At 41.2% G+C, this 13,621-nt stretch overlaps 1 protein-coding gene across 1 annotated transcript in view; it reads right to left on the minus strand.

Annotated features, from left to right (window-relative positions):
* The window catches only part of LOC139740016 (beta-TrCP-like), an 81,519-nt gene that overhangs the window by 43,168 nt on the left and 24,730 nt on the right, over positions 1-13,621 (minus strand). Inside the window, exon 2 of the mRNA XM_071650610.1 lies at positions 10,695-10,911. Coding sequence (XP_071506711.1) covers positions 10,695-10,911 — 217 coding nt within the window. The remainder of the gene's footprint in view (positions 1-10,694; positions 10,912-13,621) is intronic.

Here is a 13,621-nt window from a genome sequence, read left to right on the forward strand (position 1 = left end):
TTTGAAAACCACCAAGTATGCACTCATAAACTAAAATTGATTATGAATGTGAAAATATACAAATTGCCAAGTTATGTTACAATGTAATTTCAGTATTGAGACCCAGAATTAGAATTGTTTAAACTGATACCTTCTGGTCAAAACATTTGTGACTATTGGTAAATTGGCCTGGTACAGCAGTTAACGAGTGTTGAATGCCTGAAGGTTGAATGGCGATTGTTCGAAGGTGTGGTAATGTTATTGTCAAGTGTAATCTAAATAATACATGAACTGCACCAGTTCGTCTACAGCGGACGCCTACCTAGTCATCGAAGCTCGGAGGAAATAAAAAATGTTACTACGCTACTCGTGAGACATTTGAGGATTAGGTGTGTGAAATGTGGATGCTGACCAAGATAGAGTGTGACTAACATTGTGGAATGATGACCGTAGTTGAGTGCGTGAATGGGAGCATTCAGGCTAACCACGCTGATCTGGCTAGTGTGACTCGAGTTCGTGCAAGCAGTGAGTGATGAAGCCAATAACAATCATTAGGTGAGGATATCTACAAATATGGTAATTAGGACAGAGGTACACTTACCGAGATACTTGACACTTGGTAATCTAGCCAGAAATACAACAGCTACAAATGAACACTGACATTAAGTAAGCGCGAAATGGCTTGGTAGCCAGTGCGTGGCAAGGTAGCCACATTCATTCAGTCCACTCTACCGTAAAGTTCCGTGTATAAGACGCACCTTTTTTTTTCATCAGAAAATATGGAAAATCGGGGGTGCATCTTATACACGGGTACAGTTGAATCAGGGAAAAAAAATCTGTCACGTACACCCAATTTTATAAGGTCAACTTGGGCCATTTACGCCCATCGGCGTTCGGAGGGTAAGCAATCATTAAAACTTGCCTATAACGAGCGATGTATCAATCTGGACACACACAACAGCGGGAAATATGGGATGTATCATTAAAACTTACATAGGCCTACCGATGTATCAATCTGGCCATAGACAACAGCTGTAAATAGGCGATGTATCATTAAAACCTACCAATGTATATCAGTCTAGCCACAGCCAGCCTAGCTGTTGATACGCGATGTACAGGTATCACTACCGATATCATAAAACTTATCGATGTACTAGTATCAATCTGGCCATAGACAACAGCTGTAAAATACCGGGTAGGACCCTACGGCACCGTGATGTTAACGATGTGTCAAGCATGCATGCATATGGCGTTTGCTCTGTTTCATGCACCGTCCTAGCCTTTTGCAAAGGCAGCTCACAATGGACTCTCACGCTGCGTGCTTGAGTCCATTGCTATCTGAGTGCGTGTGCTGATATTACAGCGAGCTGCCTTTGCAAAAGCCTAGCACCGTACAAGAGACACACGTATTACTGGCAATCCCTCCGGGCGAAACAACAGTGAGTGTAACCGTACGCACCGTATGTCTCAGCGTAAAATCCCTCTTCTGTACTGCAGGAATTGTTTTTCTTATTCTTCATAATGAACATTTTGCTTCCGGCACGCACCTAGTCTGAGAGACACATCTACGGTAGATAAACACTGTAATAGCACGACTGAATGGCAAGTTAGCAGTAATCCCTCCAAAGAAACAATACAAGTGATTACTGGTATGCACCCAGGCCTCGAATTAACCGACGGCCACCGACGGCCATGGCCGTCGGTGCCCCTCTCGTTGGCCGCAATGCCTTTTGTTTCTTGATCAAAGTTACGGCCAAAAAAAATGTGCCCTTTTTCTTGGGGCCGTGGTGCCCTTTTAGAATGAAAGTTATCATTTATGACGTATGATATGCCCTTTCTCAAAGTCTCTTTAATAAGCTTGAACAACTTTCCTGATCTCAAATATCATACCTTCAGTTCACTCGCGTCCCGATATATCTGATTCAAACTCAAAGTATCTTTCCGAGAGTACGAGACGACGTGTACGTACCTGTACGCCCGACTGGCTTTTACCGTCCCGACTGCCTCCACAGCGCAGCGGCCGCGAGTATACAAATATCGACTGCTGCAGAGGGAGATGGTAAAACTATTTGCACCGAGGTGATTTCTCAACAGTGCTATGTCCCGAGACGAAGTCGAGGGACATGGCACTGTTGAGAAATCACCGAGGTCAAATAGTTTTACCATGGCCCGAAAGAAAGCAGTCGATATTTGTTTTATATCCCTCTCGAGCATTTTACTAGAGTGACGACGGTTCCCTTTTGGAAAAATGTGCAGGTTTCCTGAACAATAAATCTAACGTTAGGCCGTAGCAGTGCAGCAGCAGTGCGTGCAGCAGCAGTGCGTGCAGCGCGTAGCGAACGACACCGCTGCGCTGTACTGTACAGGCCACCGAGTATTACAACGTTGTTGATTCCTACACACAAGCTACACTACAGCGTGCAAAACTCCGAAAGATCGAGGAGGTCCAGGACTACGTTAGAAGTAGGCCTATAAAAGCGGCTTCAAATCGGTTTGAGTTTATTCCTAATTCGTACCTGATATGATGTCCTCCTGCGATCATTCCTCCGTTACTTGAAGCAGTCACTTTGTCAATTGAGCTGAATGCATTGATCACACTAACGTTACACACACACGCCATCACACCACAGATTATGCTGTCGCGCACCGCGCTGCTAGCGCTAGCTAGCTACAAGCCACAGGACTGTCGCTCAAAAGTATCGCTACTACGCGCACTGCGTACATTATGGTATGAGAAATGTAAATGTCGATCACACAATCACGATTGGGTGCAGATCGTGGATTCCCAAAAGTACTATATCACGCTGGCTAGTAACCAATTGCACCGCATCCAGCTGCTCGTAGCTAGCTAGTAAAACTACACCATGTTCGTGCTCTGTGTAATCCTATTGCAAGAAACTTTACATGAGGGATATAATATGTACTAGCTAGGCAGCGCATTAGATAGAGTAGTAAAGAGTGAATTCCAAGTTCACCAAGAAAAAAGAAAAATCCCACGATGCCAATTCAAGGTGTGCCAGACTGGGGAATGGGGAGGGGTGGAGAGAGAGAGACCAATCAACATAAGAAACCGCGCGTACATGGATGTACTGGCGCATTCTTGGAGGTCATGAACTGTCTGTCACAGACTAATCATAGCAATCTACACGCGCGCAAATTCCTTTGCCTTGTGGTTTTGCCAGCCAGCTGTCGGAATGTGCTTTGAAGTTTCATGGCAGCCTGGCCTGGCTGGCCTGAAAGGGTGTCGAGTTTCAGTCAATAATTTACCTACTGTTGTTTTATTCCTGTTTTAAAAAATGTCGTTTCACCTGATAGAAACGCGGAGATTGGGAATGTGTTACAGCTGTAGGGAAGAGGTTTTTGTTGTGTGTTGCACTTTGTGTGTGTGTGTGTGTGTGTGTGTGTTTGTTTGTTTTTCTTCTTTCTTTTTTCATAAACACCAAACATGCCCTTTCCAATGTGGCCTTGGTGCCCCTCTGACTGACTTAAGTGCCCTGGCCTCTTGGAAAAAGTGCCCTTTTCTAAATGGCCTTGCCCCTCCAAAATCCTATTTCGAGGCCTGTGCACCATACGTCTCAGTGTACGATATCTCTGCTACACTATTGTTAATGTTTTTCTTATTCTTCATTATGAATATTTTGCTTCTGGCACGCGCCCAATATGAGAGACACGCCTACGCTAAATACATGTGTGTATGATAGCACGATTGAATGGTGTGTTAATCCCTCTGGGTGAAACAATAGCAAGTCAGTACCGTATACAAGTCTCGCATTTTACGTCTTCCATTTTTTGCCGATGTCCGATGAATATCGTGAAAAGAAAGTTTAAAAGGACACGAAAAATAGAGTAAATACATGCTACATTGTAGGGAAATTTTGAGCTGAAATAATATGTATGACACACACAATATTTGCATGGAAATTTGCATGTTTTTTTTTTTTTTTCAATTTTAGGTCCGTAAATAGGGGTGCGTCTTATACACGGGTGCGTCTTAATATACACGTAACTTTATGGGGTACATGCACATGGTATGGCTTGGGAGCCAGTGAATACAAGGCACATTAGCCTTCTACTCATACGCATTATATAATGTCGGTTGTTACCTAGGCAACTCAGGCATAGAGGTCATGACTCATTAAAACATGTGGTGGCAGCATACTACTGGAAATGGTGATGATGTGAGGGGGTCTCAGGTTACAATACGCTACAGAAATGGTGACTCATCACACAATTGCTGCACCATTTCATGATATTCATAATATCTATCTACTGACACTGTTGGTCTTTTATATATCTATCTTTATCTGAAAAAACAAAAAAAAAGATTTTTGATTGTTTTAAATCCATCTACGTTGTACCTTCACAATAATTGCCATTATCTTGGGATTTTATAAAATCAACAATAAGACATGAAACCATCCAAAGAAAAAATATACAAATTATGTAAACAATAACTTAAGTTACTCACATAACTAACTAAAAAAAAGAGAAGAAAACAAGAAGAAGGAAGAACTGTTTCTATGCATACAGATGCTGCCATACCCAGTGACGTGCGATCAATCTCACACACATTAGTCAACTTACTGGCTAATCATCATTCACCTGGAGATGAATGCACTACATTGTATGTGACTTGAGGACAATCCGACATTCCAAGGCACCTTTTCTGCGATTTGTCTATAAATATGAATAAACCATTTGCTTCCTTGTGGCTGGCTGGCATGCATGTGCAGCCCTTTGCGGCAAAAGCATTTATAACGATTGCAGCAGAGATGCGCACAGTTTGCGTGCATGCCAGTGCCTCCCGACGTGATCATTTTGTTTCCTCACAATCCAGCCACTTGTGTCTTATCCTGCGTGTAAATCTTTCCCTCGTGCTATCCCCACTTTCCACCCTCTCGATATGCCTCCCTGCTTTTTTAAACCCTGTCTTCATCTCATTTCCAATGGCCTGGCAGCCATGCAAGCTTCTGCCCAACTTATCAAATTTACTGCTGCCCATCGTCTCTGGCATTGTTCCTCCCTCTCCTGTCCCTTTAAATCCCGACTTTTCTCTAGCGCTCCTTCGTCTTTTACATCTCACTGCATTGCTCCTAGGCTGTAGGTGTTCATCCTTGACAAACGCATCACCAATTTGGGGTGAAAAAGGTGCTGGTCATTCATCTCTCTAGAATAATTGTGGTCACTATCTCTACCCAATGATAAAACATAGAGAGTGTATCAAACATTGCCCACCAATATTTTTCTCTGCAACCTTTAATATTTGTTGATATGGCTAAGAGAAGAAGATTAGCAGTGCCCTGAGCCAGAGGCCAAAAGATAGCAGCTGACACAATTTCCCTCTACAGTATAAAATAGGCTTGCTATAAATGTGCTCGGTAGACTTGGCACCACATGTGTACTCATACAGTTGTAATATGCCAATGCGTATATGTATTGCATTATAAATCATCGATATTACTAGCTTATCCCAAGGTCACTTGCTAAAAATAATTCTGGGTGACAAGATCAGCAGCTTGCATCATGAAATCATATAGACAGATTTCATGTGGTTTATTGATTTCAAGTTTCAACCATATCAATATTAGATCTGACACATGATATAATAATACCCATGAGTAGCTCCAACCTCTTCCATACACATGTACACATTATGCTGTAGCAAAGATAGTCATGGATGGATTGGGTGCTACACACCAAGAGGCCAGCTTGCTTGGGGCAACAAATACTTACTCTTGGGAAAGGGAAAGTAAGAAGAATAAGAACTTAATTGCTTGTTGAAAGTAAAGTGCCCTTGCCCAAACACTCAGGCAAATATGTGAAATGTCTTTTGTACTGCCCTGAACTGTGCAGTGAATTGCACTGTTGCTGCTACTGATGAATGCAGTATAGCTGTATGTTGTACATTAGTTGTGCACAGTTAGGAATGGTATGGTTTTGGTTGAGATGGGGATTCAGGTTTACAACATTTCTGTGAGATACTTAGAAACCACTTATGAAATATCAAAGAGCATACAATTCTAAGAGGAATTTAATTTGATGAAAATCAGTTTTGAAATGCCTGTGATATCTAAAAACAAAGTGGTCCTAATAAAATGTACATTGTATACAGACAACTCCAGGGTGTTTCTTCTCAAAGTATTTAGTATTTATACCTAGCTAGGAAGGGCTTTAATCACCTCTAAAACCACTTACACGTACCAAGAGTAGTCTAAAAAAAAGAAGGAAACTGAATAACTTCATCTCTTCCAGTTCAAGTCTGTTTGTGGTGAGCAAATGATCTCTGCTGTTGTTGTTATTGTTGTAAAGACTACAAAAAGCTCAAGAAACAAACTTTCTCCGAGTATAAGTGGGGCATATGGTTACCACAATTGATCAATCATGATATGCAACTACTGCATTAGCATAATTAGAAATTATGCATCAGGTGTATGATGTCAACAAACTATTTTTCTTTTTCAATCGGCCGAATTTACATGAAAACTATGACTGCAGTAGAAAATGAGGTAATATCAATCTGTTCATCCATAATTTTTTCGTATCAAATTTGGACATCCTTTTATGAACCCTGCCCAATCATCTAATCTGGAATCTTAATCCCGTCAGGTCATTTCGATGTCATGTTTTTTACCCTTGCTGCAAGGAAGTTCCACATATCTCCTGCGGCACTCGGGCGTGGTCACTCCCTTAATTGGATCAGTCATGTTGTTGCCTCAAACCCTGCGTTCACACTGGTCCCCAAGACTGGGAGACAGTTACGTGGAGTGAGCATTCACATTTGTCACTTCCCACCACACTGACGAGACAGCCCATGCATGACTGCCTTACGGGTCACAATAGGCACTCATCCTACACTCAAAGAAACTGTATTCAAAATGTGGAAGTGATTTTCACCTTTGATCTTTGTACACAATGACATACATGCATTGTGATGTTGACTGCCAAATAATATCATTCTCCCCTCTGATTTGCCGTTGTACAAATGTATTCAACAAGCTTTTCATCTCAAACAAGTTCACATTTAAACAAAGTGGGAGACAAAACCCCTCATCATCTGTTTTTCTCCAAGGCAGGGAGACCAATGTGAACACACAAACTTATTTTCAATACAGACTGTGTACATTGTGTACTAGAACTTGGAATATGAAAATATTGAGGCTTGGTCGAATCACAAGGGCAGACACTTGGAAAAAAAATAGGAAAATACAATATTACTTTTCAAAAAATACATTTTAGTGCTTGGCTAATCAATTGTTAAAAACCAATGCTACTACAATACATCCTACAGATATCTCTGGCAGTAACTGAGGCAACTGCAGTCAAATCTATTAAAGTAATCTTTGTGTAAAAACAGCAGACGCTTATGGATGGTCTCATAAACTTTGCCGTACATGTGAAAACCCATGCTATTATATGTAAAATTGAATGTACAGGCACATTGTACAATGATGTACCAAACAACAATCTGTGTATACACAGCCAACGCAGAGCTACCAAGACTCACGCATTCTGCATGAGACTCAAGCATTTAGGGTCCATCTCACGCATGGCACCCATTATTCTCACACATCGGGCGATGTCTGCAACTTGGGCCTATAATGATGAGCATAGCTCAAAGGATTAAAGTGATTGATGCAATTGAAGGTATATAACCCCTTTGTCTTTCAAAATATGTAAAATATAGTCACTTAAGTATGCACCTGATCGCATCATTAAGAGCTAAAAATTGAAAAAGCTCCCTACCGGGCTGTGAGAGGGGGGAACCCCTCCCACACCCTCGCTCGCGCGCACATTCGCGCGCCGAGATGCCGAGTCATGAAAATCTCACTCATAAAAATTGTTTGAACTTGGCATCCCTGCAACAGCTGCCTGGTCATAATAATGTGATCAGCTTCTGAGTATACATAAAAGACAAAGAAAACAGAATGTTCTTCTCAAATTTTGGATTTTCATTGAAAGTGCTAGGTAAGTGCATTTGTGCTTTAGAATGGATACAAATTGTATAGTATACGCCTACACATCGTACAAACAGATATCTGAAATATGGCACTCAGCACTCATTACAATATCCATGGACCCTACCACAAAGGGTCCATGATTTATTTTATGCATGCCACACACGTCTCCACAGGGTGTAGGTAGCCTCTTCAAAACATTACAATGCATCATAGTACATGAATGGGTCTGCTCAAATTCAAAATGGCCTTAAATGACTCTGTACAGAAAAGCCAGCTTTCTATCTATGGTTTCACTTGCATGGCCTTCATACACACATTTAATGTACAGGTAATGTTTGTCCCCGTGTTGTGCTGTTTTCCTTTTTCAGCTCTGGTCCCCCCGCCCCCAATGGTCCATGACAGCTGACCATCCAACCCTGCCGATTATTCCCCTCCCTCCTTTCATCGATGTTGCTGTTTTTTCCAAACAGACCTATCCTCCAAATCCTCTATGAATGGCAAGGACTCTATTAACCGCGACGATCCTTCACTTCTTTTGTTCTCTTGATCTTTGGTGGACCCTCTTGAACCTGTAACAACTTCTTACATGCCCTGCATGGACAATGAAACTGCTGCCTGAACTTTATAACAACACTTTGATCTTGACTCTCTCCCATCCCAGAATTTAACCCCCCCCCCCCTTCTATACTTCAATCACTGTTCACACTCTCTCATCATTTCCTTTCCACAAGAAACTCCAGAGCCTTCTCTCCCTTCACTTTGTTAGACTTGTAATCAAATAAAAACAAAAACAAAAAACACATCACCCAATCATACCAAACTTTCTTCCCACTTCACATTTTTTATCTTCTCATGATAGCCCAGAGCCATAAGTTTGGATGAGATTGCAGCATTTTTTTTTTAAAGTCAATATTTGATAATTTATTCACTGTCATCTCATACTCCTTGAACGTATTCATGGTTCAATAATCCACATCCATGTAAAGGTGCATGAGACCCAGAATATCAAATTCGCATAGCCTTGGAGAGTCCGCAGTGCTGTCTTTTTGTACGAGTGCCCATTCTACAATATGTGTTCCCACAGACACTCCTTTATCAGGGAGGTGGTCTTCCACCTCCCTGCCTTTATCAAGCGCTCACAGCAGCTAATGGTGAGGGGGGATTTTTCGAGGCTACCACAGGTCAGTGACACACACATGTACTGTACATGAACACACAAGCAAACAGAGTGCACAGTACCCATGTTGGAAATAATGTCATATTTGACACAAGTTTTTCTGCAAAAGTGGTGAAACACATCAAAGTATTCCGACGGGAAGTCCGCATTATTCTTGTGCTGCTGATAATCCTGGTGATAGCATCACAAGATTTGTGTCAGCTGATACAGTCTGCATCCATGATTAGTCCTTTCTGAAACAAAGAACTTCATGTCCAAAGATTGTATTATATGATGTGCACTTGGATCTACTCCTGTGCAAGCTTTTATGTTCTGCCATTTTCAATCTTCTACCTGGGAGAGAGAGAGAATGATGATGTGTGTACAATATCTTGAAAGAGATAGGGCTAGATTGATGCATAGCCCCTTCATGGGTAGATAATATTCATGAAAAGGAACAAGGAAAGAAAGAGAAAAAAGTGTGTGTTACACAGCTACTCCTAACACACAAGTATCTATCAACTTTGGCTTTCATTGTGTGAATCTGCAATGTGACACCAAAAATCACACAAAACAGAATGATCCCTAGCATGATACAAATCTTCAGGCGGGAGCAAGATTTTTCCATCAAATACCCATTCTGACGGTGGAACACACTGCGCACTGAATTAATGTGATAAATTAACGTGCACATCTACATACTGCAAGCCAGTGCACGTACACAAATAAATGGCATCAACATGGCAGCCATGCATACACACTGGTGCCAATTACCGTGATAGTAGCTAATGCAATAAATGGCTAATGTGATAAGTACCACATTAATTCGAGCAATGTGACACTGTCTCATATCATCTTGTTGATGCTCTGCAGGATGATCCGCAGCATGTTATTATGGCAGTGTAACACTGCCTTTAACCCGTCGAGGACAAGTCCCGAGTATACTCGGGCAGGGGGCTATGGGAAATGCGTGTTATAGCAAAATCAGTCCGTCCTCAGCGGGTTAAGGCTTGTGTGCAAGAGGAGGAGGGAAGGGGGTGTCCCGTCAAAAGAGTAGTTGTACCTTCACACAGAAGCTAATATTATCATCGATGGTAGCTACTCATCAATGATTTTATAAGGTCTGGCCCCCTAAACTACATGACGCCCATCCACACGACACCAATTTTTAAAGATTTAACTTTTGAGCAAGAGTCCCACTCCATGATACAACCACATAACCCGAAGAAATACATAGAGCCAGCGATAAACCTGGTCTTGGTGCAATGATACAGTAGTGTAAAACACACTCTGGAGGTTGACCCGGAAGCTGAGGGGGAATAGGGTTTACGGAGAGGTCAAGCTAACTTTCAAATTTGTTGATTATTGTGTCCACACGATGCTAAATTAAAAGTGGGGACCCCCCCCCCCCCCCCCCCCCGTGGCTCCTGGATAGAGCGTCAACCTTGAAAAATCTTGTGGTTCTAATTCATTGAGTAATCATTAAAATAGCTTACTTTTGAGTGCTTTTACATGCTAATCATCAAAGCTTAAATCTTCAAACGAAACTTTAAGTTCAGGAATGTTGTGTGAATGTAACTAATGTATGATGAGATTCTTACTTGGCAGTGCTGTGATGAAATCACGCTGGAGCATGGGCTTGAGGAATGCATTGATTTGGCCGTGCTGGTAGTGGCACATGCGCAGGATCAGCGCCTGGACGTACTCCAGCTGCTCATTTTCCGTCCACTTGTCGAAGTTGTCCAGGCAGTACTCCTTCTCCTCCTGGTAGTTCGGCGACGGCTCCCGCACCTTGGACACTGACCGCAACTTGATGGTCTGTCAACAAAGCAGGAATAGCAAAGGAAAGGTGACAGGGAGATAGTTACAAGTGGTCCTCCATCACTGCTATACAAAAGATACACTTGGCAAACTTTCGTCTCCTTTTTCCTCACCCGTGCATGACACCATTCAATCGCAACCATTCCTACCTAATATATGTTTTTAAATGCATCACTCAGGGATATCACATACATGTAACATATCATTTTCCTCAAAATCTGCATTTACTGCAGTCATTGTTCTCTAATCTAACCCTCAAGAAGAATATTCACACAAATGCATATGATATGTAGGATATACAAATTGTAGGAGATAAAACATGAAAGTATTAACTCGGTGAGGACGAGTCCCGAGTATGCTCCGGCAGGGGTCTATGAGAAATGCGTTTTGTTATTATGTAGCATAATCAGTCCGTCCTCAACGGGTTAAAAATCAACCCAACCATCCAGGTAAACCATTCAAACAAGAAAGGAAGAGATACAACGTACCAACAGGAATATTACTTACATTGTATCCAATAACACATTGATCAAAAGAAGATGCCAAACCTGTATATTCAATCACAAACACTATCTGAGATAGGAGAGACACTCTTTGAATCCAGTCTATGCAAAAGATATGAACACTGGTCACAACAGCCACTGTCTGTTGAAGAAGAGCTACAGTAACTTGACCTTCAGTGACAAGTTTCTGTGCAAAAATGCAGCTACATTGTATTTTGTAGGTTTTCATGAACTATTATTAGCTCCTTTGTAGTGTATCATGCATTACATGTGGAAGCTGTATGACATTCTGTGTTCTTTGTTGTTGCTGTTGTTGTTGTTTTTCTGAAAGGCCCCAATTTATGCCATTTAAAAAAATCTCAATCTCGCCTTTTTAAAAAACTGCTCAAATGAGGATTTCATTACATTGAATACCGACTGTAAAACCAGAAATTTGAGCAAATTTTGCAAGGGGCCAAGTTTCACAAAAGTAAAATGCATAGGCCTACATGTGAAAGTGTTTGCTTTTAATATCACATCATTCAAAATACACATCACAACAGCGCACTCACACAAGGGCAAAGGTCATCATTTACCAAATAGAGTAGATTTCAGGTGTGTATAGTTTGGTCGACAAATTATCACCATCAGCAAATAGCGGGATACTTCTGTCCGTTTGAAAGGGCTCAACAAAAAAAAAAGAAAAAAAAAACCTTGGTACTTGGATCGCAATAGACATAACGCTTTTTCGTCTGTGAGAAATTACACTAATGTCTGCACATAGTATGTCTTATACTATCAGAGAGCACTGTAGTACCTGTGACATACATGTACTTTTGATGTTCCCTCTGAGTCAGCATATTGTTGATTTTACTGCACCTGCTATTGATGCCAGACATAATAGGGCAGTCAGTGCTGGGTTTCAGTAGTCAGTGGAACTACTGACCTGCAGTTGAGGTCGTACATTAATAGCTTTTTTGCCATTGGTAGGTACACATGTACTTGCAGGTACATGCAGTATGTAAGTCCCACCTTGCTAGCTTCCCCACGGCTTGATATGAATGTAACATTCACAATGCACAGCTGAATGACTGTGAAACACGTCTTGGTATGTTTCTCAACTCTGGGCACATACATGTACTGGAGTACATGACCACCAATGCCATGAATACAATGGCAACTCAGAGAGTGTACACACAGGGCATAATATGACAAAACATACATTCCTTGTTTACAGCAAACAGACACCCTTCTCGGTGAATTGCAAAAAAAAATCATCATACACCAAAATACATATTATTGCTGCATATAGATGCACTGTACGAAATACCAAGTCATGATGTGTTCCACTGAATGGTACCAGCAAGGACTAAGGGAATTGATACCAGTAATGGGCAGGATTTATCAGAATTTCTGCAGATAACAATGTTCCATAAAAATTTTGTTGTATCCTAGAAGTCACATGAAATTACGGTTTTACGAGCTCATTGCCTACATGTTTATTGTATAATTAATGTGTGGATTCATCAAACCATGTGTGTCAGAACATGCATGTATGGGTAGGCCATTATACAACACTGTACGTCTTATTTGAAATGATACTTAGAAATAATCCTACATGTAGGAGTTTCATTAGATGTTGTTTTACATTTCTCGCATTACAGCACAGATTGTAGTATCCACACATGCACAACGTAAACAAAGAGTTACTTGATTTATTAGCGATGCATACCATAGTATGATGATTGAATGCCAATAACATGCTTTGCAGATCATTGCTTGAACTATGAAATTGCAGTCTCTGACCTTGACTATATTAGTGTGTCTCGTCAAATACGCTGGGGCCTAAAAATCTAATTAAAAAAAAATAGTATGTAATCTTTGTATTACCGAACATATGAAACACATTCCATACAGATACTGTATTGCATGTTGTTTGTCTTCTTACACAGGATATAACTCAGGGCCAGAGACAGATAAAAGGAGTGGACCACCCTAAAGCTTACATTGTAGTCTTCTATACAGTTGTATGTGGCTTGGGCAAGTAATCCTTGATGATAAAAAGAAGTCGATCAAACACATATAGATTCATGGCATGTTCCACATATAACCTGACTTGCAGTGGTGGATAGAAGCTAAAACCACTGTGCGTGTGGCTCATCCCAGATGGAAATTGATTCTTATATACAGCGAGGCTAACCAACTTACACATGATAGATATATAC

The sequence above is a fragment of the Diadema antillarum genome, unplaced genomic scaffold, assembly GCF_040938485.1.
Source record: "Diadema antillarum isolate AM-2024a unplaced genomic scaffold, OU_Dant_1.0 seq00000825_RagTag, whole genome shotgun sequence".
Taxonomy (NCBI): domain Eukaryota; kingdom Metazoa; phylum Echinodermata; class Echinoidea; order Diadematoida; family Diadematidae; genus Diadema; species Diadema antillarum.